Genomic DNA, 22,698 nt, shown 5'->3' on the forward strand with positions numbered 1-22,698 from the left:
TTTCTCGGACTCCGAGAACTTCACCACACCGACCACCTCCGATACTTCTCCCTCATTCACTTTCATTTCTCCTCCTGTCTTCAGCTCACTCTTCTTACACTTTCTACCATTCTTCTTCAACAAACCATGTCCCTTTTTTCCTCCATTTTTAACCGACTCAAGCTCACCCTCTTCCTCCCTCTTTATCTTAGATCTCCTCTGCCTCTCTTTTTCCCTCCATTCCTCCTCCGCATTCCAAGTACACGTATCATTATGATAATACTGCACTTCTCCTGACATACCTTCTTGTTCTTGCCTTCTCAAGGGACGCCATTTAACCTGCTGTCATAATCTCAGTACAATCAGCACAAGCCCCTCAGGATTTAAACACTCAACAGTGCATCGCACTGCTTTCGGTAAGCCTACACGAAACACAGCCCTTATTTTAAGTGTTTCTAAAATGCCCTATGGGAAAATGTATGGTGGGATAACGATTGCTTTTATGGGTATTATGTCTCATCCTGTGGTATTTTAGTGTTTTGTTTGAAGAAACTGCCCATTTTAGTGTCCTTTTATTGTCCCCAGCATAAGTTGCATCTGTGTAATGGTCATGCTGTTAAATCAGTTTCTTGATATACCACAGCTGTCCGGTGGATGGATTATCTTGGCAAAGGAGAAATGCTCATTAACAGGGATGTAAACATATTTGTGCACAACATTTGAGAAAAATACACTTTTGTGGAACATTTCTGCGATAATTTATTTCAGTTTATGAAACATGGGACCAACACTTTACATGTTGCGGTCGTTTATATTTTTGTTCTGTGTAATTTGCGCATTTACTAGCACGAGCCGAGCGAGACTCTTTCTTTGGCGTGAGTGAGTTCGGGAACAATTGAATGTATGCGTCTTAGAAGTAGTTATCACATACAAACTTTAGTTATGTCCATACTCCGAATCAAATATGATTCCCAAAAATAACATGGTCGCTGTGGTAGAACGGTTATGTTGGTTGTCGATGTTCTGCATTTATCAGTGCCATCAGGTAGACTGATTTCAGACGTGTCCATGTAAATATGATTATTAGGGAAATCGTTCTTGCAAAGCATGTACATTTTTGAATCGAACTATTATATTAATCTGCCTCCACAATAATCCTATTATTGTATTTCTTCAGGGAAGTTAACATTACCATACTCACAAATATATTTGTTTGATATTTTGATTAGTTCACATTGACCATTCAGTTTCAAGGAACGAAAAGACTGAACTAATATTTGTACCTTTTTGTTTCTGGGAATTTTACTTTTAACATACACTGCTGACAAACAATTAATAGTTTTATATAATTGTTTAATTATATAACTATAATTTCTTACAACGTTATTTCACCTTCAACAAATCCGCTCTGCCTCCTACTACTGTGCGTGTACCTTTAACAGGATTTCAGCCAATGGACACACTTCGCGCGTAATTTCAAACGTTTTCAAATGGCTATCTGTTAGAAGGCGAAGAAGTCCTCCGCCGGGCTTGTAAACAAAATAGTCCTTCATATTTTAAAGCACATTTGACACACTGAAATCTGTAAAACGGGGTATATGTTTTACAAAATATAATATCCAATATATTTTATGACCTACCAAGTCCACAGCACAACTATGTATTTTAATAAGATTGAATTGTGCGGAGGGATTTCATGTACACTGAAGTACGCTAACCGTTTTGCCAAGCGCAGTAAGGAACCGTCCACATCTACACATTAGCTAAAGATAGGTAGGGCAAGATAACGAGAAACAGTTTTAGGAAGGTAAAGGCGATTCTTTTAAAACAAGGTTGATGATTTTATCAATCATTGTTATAGTTTGATAAAGGGTCAAATATTATCCTGTAGTTTATGGACGACCAGCTGTTTTGAAGAATATTTTTGAACTGCCTCAGGTAACGTTAACCAAATCATTTATAATTGCTTGCAAATGTAGCTAGCTAACGCCTGCCAAAAGTTAGATCGCGTAGAACGTTTCAAAGTGGCAACAACATTTTAGCTTCGCCTGCGCGTTCACAACGGTGTTGAAATAGCCATTCTACATTGGTTGGTAGTTTGCTAAATATGTTTATTATGAATAAATCGGTAACACTGAAGCGCGTGGGTAGTTGGCTAGCTAGGTTAGCACAGTGCCATGCGTGTTGGAATATATGTTGGTTGGCGATTCAATTTTAAACTCAAATGTAACTAATTTACAAAGACTGACGCTAGCGTTTGCAATCCTCAAACGTATCCTTACTTGGCAGTTGTAACCAGTTGGCAGATTATTGGTCAATACATTGTTGCCATGCTGTTACAAATCAGAACAATGTGGCTAACTAGAATCATTGTTGAATCAGTCATATTTTACACGATCGCTCAATATCTTAACGTTTGTTTCTTTGTATTTAGGTAAAGTTGAATTCAAAATGTCCCTGCACGGGAAAATTGTTGTAATCAAAAGGAGTGGCGGAGATGGGACTGAGTTTCCTCTGACTGCATCATGCTTATTTGGAAGGTGAGAAAAAGCATTCAAATTCTGTCAACAATACGTCTAATGCCATGGAAGTGAGAGCCATTAAGTATGATTTCGTTTTTTTTTTTTTTTAAATTCGTACTGTTCAATGTATGAAAGTCAACTTTTGCTGCATGTATGGAACGTGTTTTTACTCAGTGGTTCAATGTTGCAGTCTAGCCATTTTAAATTTGTAAAGAGGCGGGCTTTCTTCTGCTGTCGTTGATCAGTATTACAGCGTTTCAAAAAAACATGACACCACAGATCCTAGAGGCCCATTCAACTTTATCCACTGAAAGTCAACTGGATTGGGTTTAGCACACCCATGTTGATAAATTGCCACACGTTTAACATTTACTCAACTGGACTGTTCCTGTATTTGCTGCTGTTAACCCCAATAAGTTTTGCTGGAGTGACAGTTTATGGTAGGGTGTCCACCCATGGGTGACAATTGTACTTCCTTATGTTATAAAATACATTTGACCAATAAATGATTATTCATGTTCTAAATCTTTCAGTGGGATCTTTCTCTAACATATCATTAAACATGATATCCAATAAGATTTGGATTTGGTAACCTAATACATCCAATAATAAGCACCTAGCTCTGAAATAGTTGTGCAGATTTCTCATTACTTTAGAGGATTTTGTGGTCGTCTTCAAAGTTGCATGACATGAGCTGAATTAAATGTGTAGTTCAAAGATTGTTTTTTGAAATATATATTTTCAAAATTTATCTGAGAAGCATATGCTAAAAGATTGAAATACTACATGCCTCAAAATCGACATCCATCTTCGCTCTAAATAGTTTGTCCTCCAGATTTGTGAGCCTGTCAGGTGCAATGTCACTTTAAAAAAAAACACCAACGTTATTACCCTTTCTCAGGCTTCCATTTATTTAGGAATCCTAACTTTGGCCATCCTACAAGGGTAGAATAAATAATAATCATAATCATTTTTCCCATTGGTCAAAAAATGCGTTTTTGATTGGACACCCTACTAATGGAGTTATGAAATATAATTGACATGCCATAAACACAAATGTTGTATTGACAGAACCAAATCTTTATGTATGCAATGAAATCAGAAAATGTAGACAACCTTTTTACATAATATAATGGTGTTTTTGTCTCTTAGGAAACCTGACTGCGACATTCGCATTCAACTTCCTCATGTCTCCAAGGAGCATTGCAGGATTGAGTTGAATGAAAATAAAGAGGTAACTATAGTCAGTCAATATACATTGCATTTGGGAAGTATTCAGATGGCTCTACTTTTTCCACATTTTGTTACGTTACAGCCGTGTTCTAAATTGGATCAAATATAAAATAGATCGGATCTACACAAAAACCCTGTAACGAAATTGAGCTCAGGTGCATCCTGTTTCCAGTGCTCATCCTTGAGATGTTTCTTGGGTCCACCTGTTGTAATTTCAATTGTTTGGATATGATTTTGAAAGGCACACACCTGTCTATATAAGGTCCCACAGTTGACAGCGCAAAAACCAAGCCTTGAGGTTGAAGGAATTGTCCGTAGAGCTCCGAGACAGGATTGTGTCGAGGCACAGATCTGGGGAAAGGTACCAAAATATTTCTGCAGCATTGAAGGTCCCCAATAATAGTGGCCTCAATCATTCTTAAATGGAAGAAGTTTGTAACAGCCTAGACTCTTCCTAGAGCTGGCCAAACTGAACAATCAGTGGAGAAGGGTCTTGGTCAGGGTGGTGACCAAGAACCCAATGCTTAGTCTGAAAGAGCTCCAGAGTTCTTCTGTGGAGATAACCTTCTAGAAAGACAACCATCTCTGCAGCACTCCACAGTAAAAGGCACGGGACAGCCTGCTTAGTTTGCCTAAAGGACTCTGACCTTGAAACAAGATTCTCTGGTCTAATGAAGCCATGATTGAACTCTTTGGTCTGAATGCCAAGTGTAACATTTGGAGGAAACCTGACACCATCCCTATGGTGGTGGCAGCGTCTTGCTGTGGGGATGTTATTCAGTGCCTGGGAGACGAGTCGGGATTGAGAGAAAGATGAACAGAGCAAAGTACAGAGAGATCCTTGATGAAAACCTGCTCCAGAGCGTTCAGGACCTCGGACTGGGGGTGGAGGGTCACATTCCAACATGACAACGTCCCTAAGCACACAGCCAAGACAACACAGTGGATGGCCCGGACATGAACCTGATCGACCATCTCTGGAGAGACCTGATAATAGCGATGCTCACATCCAATCTGACAGAGCTTGAGAGGATCTGCGGAGAAGGCTAGGAAAAACTCTCCAAATACAGGTGTGCCAAGCTTGTAGCGTCATATCCAAGAAGACTCAAGGCTGTAATCACTGCCAAAGGTGCTTCAACAAAGCACTGCATATAGGGTCTGAATACTTATGTAAATGTGATATTTCAGTTTTACATTTATTTCATACATAAAAAAAAAAAATATGTCTTAACCTCTCTTGCTTTGTCATTATGGGTTATTGTGTGTAGATTGTCTCTTCCCCCCAATGTGATCAATTTTAGAATATGGCTGTAATGTGACAAGTCAAGGGGTCTGAATGCTTTCCGAATGCACTAATTGCTGTCTTGAATAAGTCCGCTTTATTTTAATGTCTGTAGAGCAAGTATTGAAAGACAGTTTTCTCTTACAGGTTATTTTAACTAATTTGAGTTCAACGAACCCGACCCGTGTCAATGGGGAGGTTTTTCAGCAGTCTGAACGTTTGAAACATGGAGATCTAATCACAATTATTGACCGTTCTTTCAGGTTTGTGCATCTTCTGTCAGTTTATAACACTCAGAGAATATCAATTATGTGTTTAGTCTGCTTACTGACTTCCTCCAATTTGATGGACAGCATGTCATAATTGGACAAGTGTTTGGCATTTTGAACATGCACATGGATAGACTATATGATAATGGGTCTTGGTAATTATTTTTCTTCAGGTTTGAATACCCTCCAGCACCCACTCCAAAGAAAAATCGATATTCTACCACTAGCAAAAGTGAAACTCCTCAGGTATGATGCATGTTGCACACTAAAAGTAAAAGCCTGAGGCATATTTGATAATAAAGCATGACTTACTATTCATTATATGCACCATTTAGGAAATCTACCTCATGAATTGCCTAGAAAGTCTGCTCAAGCTGTCTTTGTCACAGGTTTTACATGAAACCCAAGCAAGGGATACCAGCGCTAAAGATGGAACCAACACTTCTGATGTCAAACCCAAGGAGGATGGAAGTCTTGAACAGAACAAGCCAAGCTCCCCTTTCTGTGAGCTGTACCAAATGTTCAAACAAGATCTGGATTCCAAGACTCCAAAGAAAGCACTTGGAACACCTGCTTCGAAGCTTTGCCCACAGAAACCTATCTCAACCAGGAAAGTGGATGGGGCGTCTGTCATTTCCACACCCAAGAAGGCGGAGACTGAAAATGTGTCACCTGTCACTGGAGTGACTCCAAAATCGGCTCAGAAGAAGCGAAAGTCCCTCAAAGGTCGGGTTGTTGAGGGGAATGTGCCAGTCGAAGATTTCATCCAACTGCCTCCATCTATTCTTGAAACTCCCAAAGGTAAAAGGCGTTCTTCAAAGTCCATAACACCCACCATTGTTGAAGAAAAATCCGCCCCTGTTTCTCAGAGGAAAAGTCACCTGGCAACGCCCGAGAAGTTCACTGCTAGTGAAGTGGCTGAGCAGATTTCTGAGTGTCCGACTGCAGAAATCCTTACGACCCCCACTCGGAGGAGGAGCAGGGAAGCCACTCCTATCAAATCTTTGATAACTGGGGTAGAACCACCTGCTGATGCTTTCGTCTCAAACCAAGACCAGATCGTACTAACTGAGAATTCCACGCCAAGTACTCTTAAGACCGAGCACTCCCGCTCTCCAAGGCCTGCTGGGGGAAAGCTTCAAGCCCAGGATGTGCTTTGTGAGCTGGAGGTGACCACACCCATCAATGGTGAGGAAAAAATGCCCAGTTATTTCCCAATAGCTGTCACATTTTTCACGTATACATATTAACCTACTTTGAAACTTAAGCAATGTCAATTATTTGATTTACATTCTGTATTATTCCTATGTTTAACCCAATGTCTGTATATATGTATAAACAAAGCCATTGATCATGTGACACCATTCATTCCTATGTGAAGACTCGATAGCGCATTGAAGTCTGTTGAGATGGCTATCATGGAGACATGCACAGTTTGAGCTACCCCGGGAAGTGACTTTACACCCTAGCTGCCCTCTCTCAATCACTGACTCAAAGTTCAAGGCTGACCAGAGTACCTCAGGCCGCCGGTAGCAACTAAATTATCCTTAACTACTTCTGTGTGCAATTTTAAATAACCTTTTCAAGGTTCTCTGGTCTATTGGTCCCATGATTCTTCTTCAAAAAAAAAATGTTTCCATTCACTATAATAGTGGTCCTGTTTTCTGCTAACAATGCCTGTAGTACTGCAAACAGCCATGAACCTCTGGCTTCAATGAGAGTGGGCAGTTCTCTGGTTTAACCTAAGGTGTCATGTCCTCTTGTGATTGCATGTGTTTGACCACTATAATAAAATATTTTTCATTTCCATCTACTCAGTTAAACAGTCGTCTGCTAAGAAACGGAAGAGTGGAGACCTTGAAACTGAATTTCCAACACCTCTGTGCAAGAGGAAAAGGGTTTCATTTGGAGGTCATTTGGAGCCGGAACTGTTCGATAAACGTCTTCCTCCTGACTCCCCACTATGCAAAGGTGCCACTCCTGGACGGCGAAGCTTGTGTGCCCCCAAAATGAAACGGTCACTCCTCAGGAGAGCGTCTGCAATTGGTCTGATAAAGGTAAGTTCAATAATATACTGTTGGTTTGTGTGCTGACTTTGCTCATTTCACATATATTGCTGATTCTCACTTAAATAATTTTTCCATTTCATAGGAGCATGAACAATCTGCCCCAGAGAGTCTTAGCGTGAAAGGAAGTCCAGGAAAGAAGGCATCTCCCAAGAAGTCGCCGAAGGCGTCTCCCAAGACTCCCTCGCCCGCCAAGTCGCCAAAGGCATCTGCCAAGACTCCCTCGCCCGCCAAGTCGCCAAAGGCATCTGCCAAGACTCCCTCGCCCGCCAAGTCGCCAAAGGCATCTGCCAAGACTCCTCGCCCGCCAAGTCGCCAAAGGCATCTGCCAAGACTCCCTCGCCCGCCAAGTCGCCAAAGGCATCTGCCAAGACTCCCTCGCCCGCCAAGTCGCCAAAGGCATCTGCCAAGACTCCCTCGCCCGCCAAGTCGCCAAAGGCATCTGCCAAGACTCCCTCGCCCGCCAAGTCGCCAAAGGCATCTGCCAAGACTCCCTCGCCCGCCAAGACGCCAAAGGCATCTGCCAAGACTCCCTCGCCCGCCAAGACGCCAAAGGCATCTGCCAAGACTCCCTCGTCTGCCAAGAAGTCAACAAAAGCTAAAACGCCATCTCCAGGTAAAGAGAAGACCCCGAAAACCGCTGTCAAGACTCCATCTCCTGCTCGAAGAAAGTCTACATTAAAAGATGAATCTCAAACACCCAAGGCTGGGGGAACTCCCAAGACCCCTGCAAGTTTGCCATCAGCCAACACGACACCCACCATTCAAGGCCGGTTCTCAGTGTCCCTCGTCAGCACCCCTTCACCCACCGCAGACCAGGACTCTGTTCTACAGCCGTCTGTCACTGTAACGCCTCGTGTTCCCTTGAGGCGAACGACAATGTCGTCTACCTCGAAGACGACACAGAAAAGCGCAATGAAAAATTCCCTTCAAGTCATCCGTAGAAGAAGTGGTGTTTCTCGGGCATCTATGAAAGGTATGCATCCATTTACTTTATTTCCTATTTGGGATTCAGTAACTTTTTTTTGTTGATTTTGTATTTTGATTGCAATCTAAGTGTTTAATTTCCTTTGTTTCAAGTTGTGAATTCCTGGGCTGACATTGTGAAGTTTGGCCAGACCAAGACCCAAGCTGTTATCCCAACCAAGAAAATCACCCGAGTGACTAAGACGAAGACTGTTGTACCAAAACCGAAGGTATGTTTCGATAGTATTTTGCCCTCCATGACTGCACTTTATGAAATTTGTCTAGTGTAGCAAATTGAAGCTTGTTGTTAAATTGACGTCAATGGTAGTCTTGATTTTGTTTTTCTATGGCTACATTACCTAACTTGTTGATGTTTGTTCTGTTACAGACACCTGTGAGGAAACTCCTAGGACATGTCAGCACTGGTCATGCAGATTCACCTGTGACCATTGTTGTGGGCAAAGCTCACAGGCTGAAAGCCATTCAGCCAAGTGGGGCCGCCCCAAAGCTTGTCCACAACATTGCTGTGCTAAAAAAGAACATGAGAATGGATGAGGATTTGTCAGGTAATTGGTCTATTTCCTAATCCCACTGTTCCATGTGCATATGTTTTTCATATGGGGTGTTGGTAAATATGCTGTATTGTAAGAGAATGCCTCACTCTGAACTTTTTACTTGCCCTAGAGAGTAGAGCCGATGAGTGTTTGTTATGAAGAGGGTTAGTGACTTACTCTGTTACTGGCAACAATTTAATAGGTATACATAAACATGCGCTAAGAAAGCTGTCTTAATTGTTTTAATTTAAATTTTTAGCTCTGGAACTCAAACCAGGGTGCTCAGAATTCGCCATAGATTGCCAGGGTGAATTTATGAACTCATCCATTGTATATAAAGGACTTGTTACATTGTCATATTGTTCTCAAGTAAAGCAACCTGGTTTTGTTTGTGGTTTCAGGCATTGCAGACATTTTCAAGACCCCTGCTAGGCAAAGGAAGTCTGTGGTCAATGTGCAGAGTGCCCTCAAGACCCCCCTGAGAGCCCAGTCTACATCTATGATTGAATCATCAGTGATGAATACCCCAGAGGAGACTGGTAAGTGATTTTTGGGGGGTGTGGGCTCAATTGCATACTCCTTGTCCCTCCCCTCTGACCTTCTCCAATGGGTTTTGAGAAGAGGCGAGAGGACACAAAAAGTATGCAATTGAGATTCTCCCTATGATCATGTCAAGATGAGTATGAATGATGAAGAATCTGGTGTGGGGGACTTTTTCTGAATTGTACACTATATTATGTTTTTATGCTCATCAAACTATTCAGTGACCACTTCAGTGCGCTGTGGATGGGGAGCATTGTAATGCTATGGGGGCGTAGCCGAAATAATGGCCTGCCCAGCATTCTTATACAAGTGTTGGTAATTCCAGTCCTAGAGGAGCCTGATTGATGTTACAGTAATGCCCCAGCTAACACACCTGACTCCAATAATCACTTAATCATGATCTTCAGTTTAGAATGCAATTTGATTAATCAGCTGTTTGCTAGGGATGGAGAAAGTGTGACATCAATCAGGCCCTCGGGGTCTGAAGTTGCCCTGCCCTACATGATGATAATTGCTTAATTAACTCAGGAACCACACCTGTGTGGAAGCACCTGCTTTCAATATACTTTGTATCCATTTACTCATGTGTTAGCTATATCATGCTGAAATCAGTTGACACTAAACATATCTTATCTTCACAGGGGAAATGGTGGTGTCTCCACTTGTTGTTTCTACTGCTAAACGGGGCGCATACAACAGCGATGCAGTCACAAGACTCCTTCGGGATGGTCAAGAATCCAGTTTCATCACGGAGGAAGCTGATGACTGCCGTACTACACAAAATGAGATTCTTGCCTTAGAGAGGTCTTCAGAGGAATTGGAGGAAGAACAGCGGCCAGAATCAAAAAAATCTATTTCCACTCCCAAACAGAAGAAACCCGAACAACCCGAGTGTCTCACTGGAGTGAAGAGGATCATGAAGACCCCAAGACAGAAGGTGCAACCCATTGAAGACCTCAGAGGAAAACTGATGACAACTCCCAAACAGAAACTTGAACAACTCGAATGTCTCACTGGTGTGAAGAGGATCATGAAGACCCCAAGACAGAAGGTGCAACCCATTGAAGACCTCAGAGGAAAACTGATGACAACTCCAAGAGGGCCTAAGGCTTCTCAGGAAGTAAGCTTAGTTGGTGTAAAGGAACTCCTGACCACCCCCAAACAAATCGCTGAAACAGTTGAAGAGATGTCTGGTAAAGTCCAAGATGACAACGTCCACAGCGAGACAAAAGAGGTAAAGGCAACATGGCTATTTGTGTGTAGTTTCAGCGCCATTGTTCTCTTTTTATTACACAGATGTATAAGGGTTGGTAATTTGATTTGATGTTTGGTGTAATGGTAAGTTTACATACCAAAAAGTCTTTGGCATAACTTAATTGCCTTTTATGTTTATTAGCTGTTGAATGGTTTATTTCATCTTATCCCATGACTACTATAATAGGTTCTGAATATTTCAACTGTATCTGCTTTTTAATTAAAAGGGTCTTCGTTTCATTTTCAGATTCACGGCGACGCTGTTTCTCCTAAATGCCTCTCAGGTAACATATCTGCTTGCTAACATAAAGCATTCACAATCCGCAGAGTGACAAGTTAGCTTCGCCCGTCAGTCCACATCAATGTTTGAATAGCAATTCTACATTGGTGTTTGACGCTCTGCTTATTCTGCTACCGGTAGTTAGTTTACACGGAAGAGCATTGTTACTTGGCTGGCTCGGTTGGTAAGCACAGTGGCATGTGTGTTCAATGCAGCAATGCATATTGGTTGGCGATTCAATTCTTAACTCATGTAACCTACGAGTAGTTTACTACTATCAAGAGGCATTGCAATCACTCAACTTAATCTTGCTAGGCAGTACTAACCAGTTTGCACACAGGTTATTGGTTGCTGTTCTTTTTGCGAATCGTAACAACTTGGCTCCCCTAGCTAGCTTGTGCCAGTAGCTAGAATCATTGAGTCACATGATTGCTCAATGTCCTAACATTTTATTTTTTATTTAGGTAACGTTGAATTCAAAATGCCCCTGTACGGGAAAATAGTTGTAATCAAAAGGAGTGGCGGAGATGGGACTGCGTTTCCTCTGACTGCATCATGCTTATTTGGAAGGTGAGCTTAAGCTATTCAAATCTGTCAACGTGTGAAATGCCATAGCAGTGAGTGCCATTATCTAAATGTAATATATTCATAGTTTTGTATGGTACTGATAATTGTATGAGTCTACTTATGCTGCATGTATGGAACGTGGTTTTTACTTGGTGCTGAGCTAGGGCGAAACCCCGGTGTACATTATATTTTGAAATACCAAGAGGTTGATTTACAATACCGGGAGGAAGAAAAAATGTCATCTGAAATGTGTCAAATTATATCCAGCCCAGGGCTCCAGCTATGCATTTGGTTTGTTTACTTGCTAGCCAATCAAGCTTCTTGATTACAGCAGAGACATTCGCTTAATCTTGACATCTAGCAAGTTAGCAAACCAAATGCATAGCTTGAGCCCAGAGCATTTATTTGACACATCTTAGATTTCTTAATGTTTTTGCCAATCCCTACTTGGGGTCACTTTTTAAATTTGTGACGAGACGGCCCTTCTACTGCTGTCTTTGGTTGTTTAGCTTTGTTCACTATTACAGCTTTTCGAAACGTTTCAAGACATGTCACCACAGACCCTAGAGATCCATTCAGCCTTATCCACTGAGAATTAATTATGGATTGGATTTAGCCTGCTTTTGTTTATAAATTGCCACACATTTAGCATGTATTCAACTGAACTTTTTGTTTCCATATGTGTGCTGTGTGAACCCCAGCAATTGTAGCTGTTGCTGGAGTAACAGCTTATGGGGATAAAGATAAACCATGAAATACAACTTAAATGCCTTAAACAGTTTAAATAAGGATGTTTAAACATGTGACAATCATATATTTGCAGAGCTGATGACTGGTATACAATGAAATCAGGAAATGTTGACAACCTTTCTAAAGAATATTTATTATTGTCTCTTAGGAAACCTGACTGCGACATTTGCGTTAAACTTCCCGAAGTATCCAAGGAGCATTGCAGGATTGAGTTGAATGAAAATAACGAGGTAATTGCAGAGTCGGCCAATATAATTGCTGCCTTCAATAAGTCAGTTACTGTAGAGCAAGTATTGTAAGATACTTTTTTCCCCTTCTCTTGCAGGTTATTTTAACTAATTTGAGTTCAACGAACCCGACCCGTGTCAATGGAGAGGTTTTGCAGCAGTCTGAACATTTGAAACATGGAGATCTAATCACAATTATTGACCGTTCTTTCAGGTTTGTGCATCTTATGTGGGTTTATAAGTCAGCGAATAAGAATTTATTTAATGTGTTTAGTCTAGAGCCTGACTGATATGGGATTTTTGATCTGATTTTAATGTAAATATTCACTGTTAATAACCTCTTGAAGCTAGGGGGCACTATTTTTATGTTTGGAAAAATAACGTTCCCAAAGTAAATGGCCTATTTCTCAGGACCAGATGCTAGAATATGCATATAATTGACCGATTATGATAGAAAACACTCTTAAAGTTTCCAAAACGGTCAAAATATTGTCTGAGTATAAAAGAACTGATATTGCAGGCGAAACCCTGAGAAAAATCAAACCAGGAATTGGCTTCTATTTTGAAAACTCCATGTTCCATAGCCTCCCATTGCTCCATTTAGAAGGGATATTAACCAGATTCCTTAGTCTGTGGCTTCCCGATGGTGTCAACAGTCTTTAGACATAGTTTCAGGCTTTTATTTTGAAAAATGAGCGTGAAGGATCACATTGCATAAGTGGAGAGGTGGGGGCTCTCAGTGAGTTTGTGCGCAATTGAGTAAAGCCACCATTGTTCCTCCCGCTGTTATGGAAAAAGCAACACACTCGGTTGATATATTATCGAATATATATTTTAAAAACTACCTGAGGAATGATTATTTTAAAAACCGTTTGGCATGTTTCTGTGGACACTTTTGGAATTTCCATCTGCGTTGTCATGACCGCTTTCCTGTGGATTTCTGAACATAACATGACAAACAAACGTCAGTATTTTGGGTATAAAAATAATCTTTAAGGAACATTTGCTGTGTAACTGGGAGTCTCGTGAGTGAAAACATCTGAAGATCAAAGGTAAACGGTTAATTTGGTTGCTTCTCTGATTTTGGTGACCAAGCTTCCTGATGCTATCGATAAACTTACACAAACGCTTGGATTGCTTTTGCTGTAAAGTGTAATTTCAAAATCTGAGACGACAGGGTGATTAACAAAAGGCTAAGCTGTGTTTCACAATATTGCACTTGTGATCATATGAATATTTTCTGTTGCGCTATGGATTCAGCGCTGATGAAAATGATCCCGCTAAAGTGATAGGTAGGCCCTGCAAAAATATTACTATAGAAAAGCATTTTCTGTATTTCCTAAATTTGATTAAAGAACATTAAATGTAAGCAACAAAATTTATGAGCACCAGAATGACAAGATATGTTTATGGAAAAACTGTTGCTCTAGTGAAATGAGGATAAACTGTACTGATTGCAGCAAAATGTGCCTCTGAAGATGGCTGCCTCGTGCTGGCCTGCTGGAAAATGACACGGGACACGTATTGGTATTTACGGTAACTATGTTGTCATCAATTGAAGAGCTGTGGTCACTGAATTCTGGTAGTTGTCACTTAAAATGAAAAACAGAACTCACAAAATTGGCTGCTGGCATATTGCTGCCTTTCGCCCCAAGCGTTGCCTCAGTGAACGCTCCTTGCTTACCCCATTGAAGTTGAAATGTAAAATTGTAAGGGTTAGGGTACTCCCCACCACAAAAAAATATATATATATATTTTAGAAGCTATAGAAATGCATTTATTAATGTGTCTTGTTTGCCACATTTATTCTATTAGACACTTTTTAATGACTACTTTAAAATAGTGAGCTAAACACAACTAAGAATAAATATATGGTGCCTTCAGAAAGTATTCACACCCCTTGACTTTTTCCACATTTTGTTGTTATAAAGTGGGATTAAATGTGATTTCATTGTCGTTTTCAGTCAACAATCTACACCGTACAAACGCTCTAAGATTGGTTTTATTTTTCATTATAGTTAAAAAATCTTGATTAGAAATGTATTCAAGCCCTCAATACATGTTGAATCAACTTTTGGCAGCGATTACACCAGTGAGTCTTTCTGGGTAAGTCTCGAAGAGCTTACCACCTGGATTTGCCAACATTTCCCCATTCTTTCAATTTCTTCAAGCTCTGTCAAATTGGTTGTTGATAATTGCTTGACGACCATTTTCAGGTCTTGACATAAATTTTCAAGCAGATTTAAGTCAAAACCATTATTCTGCCACTCAGGAACATTCAACATCTTCTTGGTTAGCAACTCCAGTGTAGCTTCAGTCTTGTTTTAGGTTATGGTCCTGCTGAAAGATGAATTAATCTCCAGTGTCTGGTGGAAAGCTGACTGAACCAGGTTTTCCTTTAGGATTTTGCCTGTGCTTAGTTCCGTTTCTTTTTTTATCCTGAAACTCACGTCCTTAATGATTACAAGCATACCCATAGCATGATGCAGTCACCACAATGCTTGAAAATATGGAGCGTGTTGTATGTTTGGGGCAAATGCAATAACACTTTGTTCAGGTCAAAAAGTTTATTGCTTAGCCACATTTTTTTGCACTATTCCTTTAGTGTCTTGTTGCAAACAGGATTCATATATTTTATTATCTACATGCTTCCTTTTCACTTTCAATTAGGTTAGTATTCTGGAGTAACTGGTGTTGATCTGTTTTCAGTTGTCTCCCTTCACAGCCGTTGTTTTAAAGTCACTATTGGCCTCGTGGTGAAATCCCTGGCAAGGGAGTTAGGAAGAACGTCTTTGTAGTGACTGGGTGCTTTAAAAAAATATATATATATTTCCTCTCTACCAATAGGTGCCCTTTGTGGCATTGGAAACCCCCCCCCCATCTTTGGTTGAATCTGTTTGAAATTCCCTGCTTGACTGAGGGATCTTACAGATAGTTTTGTGTGGGGTGCAGAGATGGGGGTACCCATTTAAAAAATGTTTAACAATATTATTGTACACAGTACTTGCAATTTATTGTGACTTTTACTCCTGAACTTTTGCCATATCAAAGTGGTTGACCATTTATTGATTTTAATTTTTAATGAATTTGCTAAAAATGTCTAAACACAATTCCACTTTGACATGGGGTATTGTGTGTAGGCCAGTGGGAGGGGGAAATCTATTTTTAAATTCATGCTGTGACACAATGTGGAATAAGTCGAGGGGTGGTAAATATTTTCCTTAAAGTAAAAATTTTTAGACATTACTAATGTTACTGTCCCCACCTACTTTTTACTCATTTGTTCCTTGAACCGTCTGAAATACTGTAGAATTTCATGAATTCCTATGGAGAACTGCTCCTACTGGGGAGTACCAATATGGCCGACCGTTGACTTGAAAGCCTCAATAGAGCTTCTGGTTTGTTCAGTCATCGCTATTGGGAATGTGTATATAGGGTTTTAGAATAAACAAAACTCTATTTTTCCATCACTGGCTTAGGTGGTCTTCAACATTTTTTCCTATGAGATGATAGCAGTCAGTTAACATGACCTTTTTATGAAGCCTTTATGTACTTTATTACATACATTCACAGTGACGTTAGCTGATTATCTCATACAACAAAAAGTATATTAACGCCATTTTCCCCATCTGCTTTGTCCAACGAAACATGACTGAGTTAGTGCCTACAAAAAGACCACTTTTTTTCGGCCAATACACAGCATCAGCAATCCATGGTTTATGTACATAAATGAATGCGGTGGCAAACTGCCTTTAGAAACTTGGCATTCAGAGGCATCAAATCTTCTAATGCGTATCAAACAAATCTACAAAATAACTGAACGAAGCATCACCTAATGCGCTCGACATCTTTAATCAATACTTTTTGACATTATTAATTAAACGGGTCTGGCTGCGGTTCGGGCTGCCGCACAGACGGAACCGGCATGGACACGTAGCCAACAACACTATCAACAATGGCGACAAGTGTCACATCAAAGGTGACGGGCTCACTGTGCTGAAAGGACAGGGACCGTAATACCTGTGCACTCCATGGCACTGATGGAGAGCCAATTCTGGTCAGACACTGCTGATACAGGCGACAGCCGTTAAACACAGCATCAAATAATGCTAAAGAATAAGCAGCCCATTTACTCCTGTAGGCCCCATGAAATCGTACCATTACAACAGCACAACCATTTTATGTCAAATAAAAAAAACAGCTATTACCTTTCATGTCTATCACACTGACAAAGGATCTAAAGTTTTACATGTAACAATGTTTCAGTCATTGTTTTCAGTGATGGCTAACAGCAAGTGAGCTGCAACAAAACAGTGCCACTCATCAGATAATCAGTTGTAAACATAGTATGAAAGTAAATCTTAAAGGTTAGCAAATTAGCAAAAACATCTGCTGCAACAACAGCTGCTGCAGCTATTTTGTCACACTACAACAAAAGCTAGTGAACGTTACTAGTGTGAGCAAACTACTGCTTGTGACACTGATTATTTTCTCTTGTCGAGTCCTGTCAATGTGATTGGGTCATTCCACTGTTACTCATTCTGCTCTAATACAGTTGAATGCCAGAAGCCTTCTGTCCAGCTTCTGAAGGCCTAGCCAATGGCTGGCTGAGCTAGCTCAATTTTTCTACCCAGAGACCACCAAAGAGAATCCTGATTTTGATCATTTTCTCTATTCAGTATTAACACTGCTCTTTACAACACAAACTGAAGGCATGGAATCAGAAAATGATTCCAATTATTGTAAAGATGAAATACAAATGACATTTCATTTTAATTTCTACAAAAATATCTGAAGGCCTACAACTGATGGTTCCCTACTGATTGAATATGACATCTGATTTCACGAGCTTCGCTAAAGGACTAATGAAATGCAAATAAAGTCTATTTTTCCTCAATGTTTTCTCTGCACCTTATCTCGGCCCTTTTCGGTGGATTAAACACTGATGCAAATACATCCGTAAAAGGCTGCTATCGTCCGTTTTTTAAATTTTTATTATATCGGTCCACCGATTTAAAAATCAGTCAGGCTCTAGTTTAGTTAGCTTATAGTCTGTTTTAAAATGTGATGGACAGCATGTCATAATTGAACAATTATTTGTCATGTTAAACCATACTTGGATCCATAGGTTTAATGGTGTACTGTTAACATTTTAATTTGATATTTTCCTTTTCAGGTTTGAATACCCTCAAGCACCCACTCCAAAGAGAAATAGATCTTCTAAACAGAACACTCCAAGAGGGCCTAAGGCTCTTCAGAAAGTAAGCTTAGATGTTGTGAAGACCCCCGAGCATGTCGCTCCACCTGTTGAAGAAATTTCTGGTGACGCCCAAGAGATTCCTGATGCCATGACAACCGAGGCAGTGGAAGAGCTTGCTGCTGCTCTTGCTGAGGCAGTGGAGGAGGTAGAGACCGTTTCTGCACCTGCTGAGACAGTGGAGGAAGAACAACCTGCTCCTCTTGTTGAGGCAGTGCAGGAGGTAGAAGAGCCAGCTTCTGTACCTGCTGAGGCAGTGCAGGAGGTAGAAGAGCCAGCTTCTGTACCTGCTGAGGCAGTGCAGGAGGTAGAAGAGCCAGCTTCTGTACCTGCTGAGGCAGTGGATGAAGAACAACCTGCTCCTCTTGCTGAGCCTGTTGCTGCACCTGCTGAGGCAGTGGAGGAAAAGCAACCTGCTCCTCTTACTGAGGCAGTGCAGGAGGTAGAAGAGCCAGCTTCTGCACCTGCTGAGGCAGTGGATGAAAAACAACCTGCTCCTCTTGCTGAGCCCGTTGCTGCACCTGCTGAGGCAGTGGAGGAAGACCAACCTGCTCCTCTTGTTGAGCCCGTTGCTGCACCTGCTGAGGCAGTGGAGGAAGACCAACCTGCTCCTCTTGTTGAGCCCGTTGCGGCACCTGCTGAGGCAGTGGAGATGGCACATTATGACAGTGAAGAGCCTTCTGTTCCAGTAAAAGGTAGAGGAAAGAAAACTGAGGGGATTGTGCCACCACCTGCTAGAGGGAGATCGGCAAGGCGTAATGAAACCAGTAGCGTTGAGGCACTAGCAGAAACTATGGACTCTGTGGATGTCCAGGAGAAAATGGCAGCTGACCCAGTTCCTGCTGAAAGGCTCAAGAGAGGAAGAAAGGCCAAACAGGCTTCTGTAGAGAGAGTTGAATCAGTGCAGGAGAACGCTGTTGAAAGTGAGAGTGCTGAAATTCCTCCAATTGAGGACCAGCAGCCAACTTCTGATGTCCCTGTGGAGAAACCCAGAAGAGGAAGAAAGGCCAAACAGGCTTCTGTAGAACAAGTTGAAACAGTGTTGGAGAACACTGAAGCTGTGAGTATTCTTGTCACTGAGACGTTTGAGGCTCAGACTCCAGTTGTTAGATCTGAGAGAGGAAGAAAGCCTAAACCGGATTCAGTAGAAGAAGTTGAAGCGGGGGTTCTTGAAATTCCTCCAATTAAGATTGTGGAAGCCAAGGAGATGCCTGCTAGTGTTCCTGTTGAGAAACCACAGGCAAGAGGAAAACGAGGTAAACAGGAATCTGAAGAAGCCAAAACAATGGAAGAAAATGTTGTGGCGGTTGATATTCCTACAGAAGAGGTGGAGGCCTCAGTCCTGTTTGCAACACCCAAAAGAGGAAGAAAGACTAAGCAGGAGCCTGTAGATCAAGTGGAGTCTGTGAGTGTTGAAACTCCCATTGAACAAGTTGTGGCCCAGGAGCAGGCCACTGTGGCTCCAGTTGAGAAACCCAAAAGAGGGGGAAGGAAGACTAAGCAGGCTTCTGTAGAGCAAGTTGAAGATCACCCCGTTGAGTCTCTGACTGTTGAACTCCAGGAGCAGACTACTGTGGCGCCAGTTGAGAAACCCAAAAGAGGGGGAAGGAAGACTAAGCAGGCTTCTGTAGAGCAAGTTGAAGATCGCCTCGTTGAGTCTCTGACTGTTGAACTCCAGGAGCAGACTACTGTGGCGCCAGTTGAGAAACCCAAAAGAGGGGGAAGAAAGACTAAGCAGGCTTCTGTAGAGAAAGTTGAGCCTGTTGAGGAACACCCTGTTGCGTCTCTGACTGTTGAAGTTGAAGCCCAGGAGCAGACTACTGTGGCCCCAGTTGAGAAACCCAAAAGAGGGGGAAGAAAGACTAAGCAGGCTTCTGTAGAGCAAGTTGAAGATCACCCCGTTGAGTCACTGACTGTTGAACTCCAGGAGCAGACTACTGTGGCGCCAGTTGAGAAACCCAAAAGAGGGGGAAGGAAGACTAAGCAAGCTTCTGTTGAGCCTGTTGTGGATCACCCCGTTGAGACTCTGACTGTTGAGCTCCAGGAGCAGACTACCATGGATTCGGTTGAGAAACCTAAAAGAGTGGGAAGAAGGACTAAACAGGACCCTGAGTGTGTCGTCCCGCCAGTATCCACAAAGACTCAGGAGGAAACATCTGCTCCCCCTACAGAGAAACCTAAAAGAGGAGGAAGAAGAGCAAAGCAGCAGAAGGTTCCTGAAGTGGTGGAAGTTGAGAACATGGTAGTGCAGGAGGTCCACCTTCCTGCACAAACTGAGGTTGATGCTAGACCAGAGCGTGAAGAGGCTGATGCTGAAGAACTGCTGGAAGCTCCGGTTGTCAAACCAGGATGGAGAAGGAAGGCAAAAGCCATTGTGAAGGATGAAGTGCCTGCCAAGCGAGCACGCAGAGGAGCAGCTGATTCCACAAAGGTGCCCACTGTTGCAGAAGCAACTGTGGAAGTTCCAACTGAGCCTGTCAAGCGAGGTAGAAGGGCAGCTAAATCCAAAGTCTCTGCAGATGAAACCACCATTGCAGCCGAGAGCACTCCGTTGGAGGCTGAGGTAACAGACACCGAGGTTATGACTGCTGTGGTTAGAAGAGGAAAAGCCCCTAAAAAGGGAAATGCTGTTTCTGAAACTAACTCTGACCAGGCAAATTCTATTGAAGGCATGGAAACCATTGACGAAGACTCAAAAAAGACCTCAAAATCTGTGAATTGGAAACCTGATTTGGAAGTTACACACAAGGTCACCCCTCTTCCTAAACAGAAGACATCCAGACGGAATGATACTGTTCCTGTTACTAAGGTTGAAAAACAGCCTGAACGGAGTGAAGAACAGCAGGTTGTGAAGACAGTGCGAGGGAGAAGAGCAAGATCTTATGTCGCTGTCAAAGAGACCGTACAATCAACACCCTCAAAAAGGGCACGCCATAGTACCATAGAGACCTCTGCTGCTGAAGCCACGGTCCCCATTTCAAAGCCAGTAAACGGAAGAAATGCAGCAAGATCTATGACAACTGAAGAGGCAGATCTCTCTGATAAAGCTGTTCCAAAGGAGCCTGTCAAGAAAACAAGACGAGCAGCAAAGTCTACTGCAGCAGCTTCCGTTGAGGCCACGAGCACTACTCCTGCTGTCCCGGAGGGAGAGACCATCCCCGATGCCACAGTTGTGGCTGCTACAAGAGGAAGAGGTAAAGCGACAAAAGGAAAAACGATATCTCAGGAAATTGACATTGAGCAAGGTACTGAGTCGGAGCAGCCGTGTAAGCCCCGCAGAGGGAGAGCAGCAAGAAAATAGAGCTTAGGCAGTCATAGATTTTTGTTTGTTTTTAATGCTTTGTTATAGAAATGCTAATGCTCAACTTATTTTTTTTTTGTACTTTCCTGGTGTTACAGATGTATAATTGAAGGCCAGTGCTTTACAATATTATTCTGATTTTTGGTCTTAATTGTGGTTAGTTTTGCTACATTCTCTGAATATTTTTTTACATTTTTAAAGAATTTGTATTTAGACTGAAAATAGTTTGGGAAATTATTCATATTAAAAATCAAAAAATTAAGTTGTCAGAATTTCTTATTATGCTGTAGCATTATTGAGTAGGTTCTGGTACTGTACATTTTTATATTTGTCTTTGATTTAACTCCAACACATACAATACCACATGCATGGAGGTTATCCCCATACATTATTCATTCAGATTAGTGAGGAAACATTCACAAACTATTCAAGTATTTCCATTGTGGTTGTCTTGGCCAAAATGACATCGCCGTTTTAAAAGAATAACAATGCTTTGTTTGACACACACAAAGCAAGGAGGCAGCTCTTGTATGAAATGGTTTCCAGAACCTGTGAAGAGAACAAATGGTGCAAAACTCCCCATCTCTGCCCCAGACCCTCTGAGGAAACAAGTGGTCATCTTTACTGTCAAAGAGAAGCCTTGTAAGCTTTAAACATTTGGGATCTGCGTAAAGTACGTGTCACTCATTCCACGAAGGGCCGAGTGTCTGCAGGTTATTTATCCTCACTTGTACTTGATTGATGAATTGAGGTCACAGATTATTTAGGAACTCCCTTCACCTAGTTGTCTAGTTAGGTCTTAATGGAAAGCAAAAACCAGCAGTGTTTGACACCCCTGGTCATAAAGTAATTGTCAGTTGTCTCGGCGTAAAATTTAAAAAAGGGAATTGTTCTGAAGTTCACATACTGTGCAGAAAAAAATGCATTGTGATTTAGATGACTTCTGACTGCATCTAGAAATAAGAGATGAGATTCAGTTTTCAGCTGGAAAGTATGTTGACCATGCCAGATATTGTATTCCTCTTATAATTTCTAGTATGTGCAAACAAGCTGTGTAGGAAATGTTCCATGTTTATTCTAGCTGCATTATAAACATACAATAATTATGATCATTGACCAATACCGAAGCTGTGTTTGAATACTCGTATTAACCTGCACTAACTGTATATGTGACAAAAATGAGTATGTAGTATGCTTATTGGTCATCGTATGGATATAGTTAGTATACCAAAAGTTCCCGGATGTCGCACTAAATTCGCCAAAATACGAAGTATACAGGCAGTGGACAGTATTTCTGTGCTTTTAGGGCCCATAATGGAATTTCTTCAGAAAATGGGCGTGGCTTCACAAAATTTTTAGATTTGAAAGAGTGGATACAAATTCATTGCTTTAACTAGTTATGGCAAATGTTAACACGTTGAGCAATGTAATAAAGTAATTACTTTTAAAATAAGTTACATTACACGTTATGTTGGCTGACAATTGATTAGATATGCTATCTCTTATGAGACATTATGTACCTGTATGTTGCTAACATTAGCTACCTACTAATACATTGAACTTGCCAGGCATTATATTAACTATATGCTATTTAACTAACTACGCAACATGTGTTGACTTGATTATTCAGGATTATTCCAATTTCATA

General features: G+C 41.4%; 1 protein-coding gene across 1 annotated transcript; it reads left to right on the forward strand.

Annotated features, from left to right (window-relative positions):
- The first annotated feature begins 1,716 nt into the window (after positions 1-1,716).
- On the forward strand, positions 1,717-21,312 carry mki67 (marker of proliferation Ki-67). Its single transcript, XM_064923937.1, is given in 18 exon segments — positions 1,717-1,917; positions 2,414-2,519; positions 3,654-3,735; positions 5,164-5,279; positions 5,459-5,531; positions 5,675-6,473; positions 7,104-7,342; positions 7,437-7,715; positions 7,718-8,327; positions 8,432-8,547; positions 8,706-8,883; positions 9,273-9,410; positions 10,056-10,648; positions 10,916-10,952; positions 11,413-11,518; positions 12,414-12,495; positions 12,591-12,706; positions 17,669-21,312. Coding segments are annotated over 17 exon segments (7,035 nt in total). The 5' UTR covers positions 1,717-1,917; positions 2,414-2,430; the 3' UTR covers positions 21,051-21,312.
- The last annotated feature ends 1,386 nt before the right edge of the window (positions 21,313-22,698 follow it).

The sequence above is a fragment of the Oncorhynchus masou genome, chromosome 18 (genome assembly GCF_036934945.1).
Source record: "Oncorhynchus masou masou isolate Uvic2021 chromosome 18, UVic_Omas_1.1, whole genome shotgun sequence".
Taxonomy (NCBI): Eukaryota; Metazoa; Chordata; class Actinopteri; order Salmoniformes; family Salmonidae; genus Oncorhynchus; species Oncorhynchus masou.